The sequence below is a fragment of the Manacus vitellinus genome, unplaced genomic scaffold (genome assembly GCF_001715985.3).
Source record: "Manacus vitellinus isolate BGI_N305 unplaced genomic scaffold, ASM171598v3 scaffold_24_pilon, whole genome shotgun sequence".
Classification (NCBI taxonomy): domain Eukaryota; kingdom Metazoa; phylum Chordata; class Aves; order Passeriformes; family Pipridae; genus Manacus; species Manacus vitellinus.
This window is the reverse complement of record NW_021939798.1, coordinates 11,635,809-11,636,651: the sequence shown is the minus strand read 5'-3', so window position 1 is coordinate 11,636,651 and position 843 is coordinate 11,635,809. Positions and strand designations below refer to the sequence as shown.

General features: G+C 66.9%; 1 protein-coding gene across 1 annotated transcript in view; it reads right to left on the bottom strand.

The window, feature by feature from the left end:
* The window catches only part of FAAP100 (FA core complex associated protein 100), a 12,214-nt gene extending 12,189 nt beyond the window's left edge, over positions 1–25 (bottom strand). Inside the window, exon 1 of the mRNA XM_029960114.1 lies at positions 14–25. Coding sequence (XP_029815974.1) covers positions 14–25 — 12 coding nt within the window. The remainder of the gene's footprint in view (positions 1–13) is intronic.
* Between the last annotated feature and the right edge of the window lie 818 nt (positions 26–843).

Here is an 843-nt window from a genome sequence, read left to right as displayed (position 1 = left end):
GGGTGGGAATTACCCTCTCCTCCATCGTCCCACGCCGCTGGGCGCCGCTTCAGCTTGGCTGTGCTCCCCAGGGCCGTGAGGAGCAGGAGGGGGAGCAGCAGCCGGGCCATGGCTGGGCTGTATCCCCGCAGCGTGTCCCAAGGGATGTCCCCGAAGGGCTGTCGTGGGCTCCCCAAGGGCCGAGCTGGCCATCGTGGCCACCCCCCTGCTCCATGCCTGCCTCCTGCTTCCCCGCTCCGCTGCTCGGGCTGTGGCTCCCCGGGCTCTGGCTCCACGCAGCTCCCGCTCCCCTGTTCGCAGGCTGCGTGCTGGCGCCAGGGGCCCGGCCGCTCCACGCTCCAGGGCTGATTGCAAACAGACCCGGACACGGCCCGGACACGGCCTGGACACACGAGTCCTGCCGGGAATGCCGAGCAGTGATGGGGTGCAGGTGGCACAGCACTGGGGAGCAGGGCCCCCACCAGTTCCTGCTGGGAACGGGAACTATCCCAGCCCTATGAGTGCTGTGTCGCCTGTGCCAGTTGGGAACATGGAGCATCCATGGAGCTCCATGCCAGCAGAGGTGACGGAGTGCAGATGACACGGTGCTGGGGCACAGTGTCCCCCCATTCCCAGCGGGAACAAGGAACATCCCAGCCCCATCCCAGCTCATGGGAGGGAGCGCAGAGGCACTGGGGTGCGGCATCCCCTCCTTTCCTGTTGGGAATGTGGAGCATCCTGGGACAGGTGACAGAGAGCAGGAGGCTCTGGTTTGAGGTGCTTTTATTCCATGTTACTCGCAGCCCCCCTGCCTGGGCGCCCCCCAGCACTGCACCCCCAAACCCCAGCACACCCAGGGAAAAG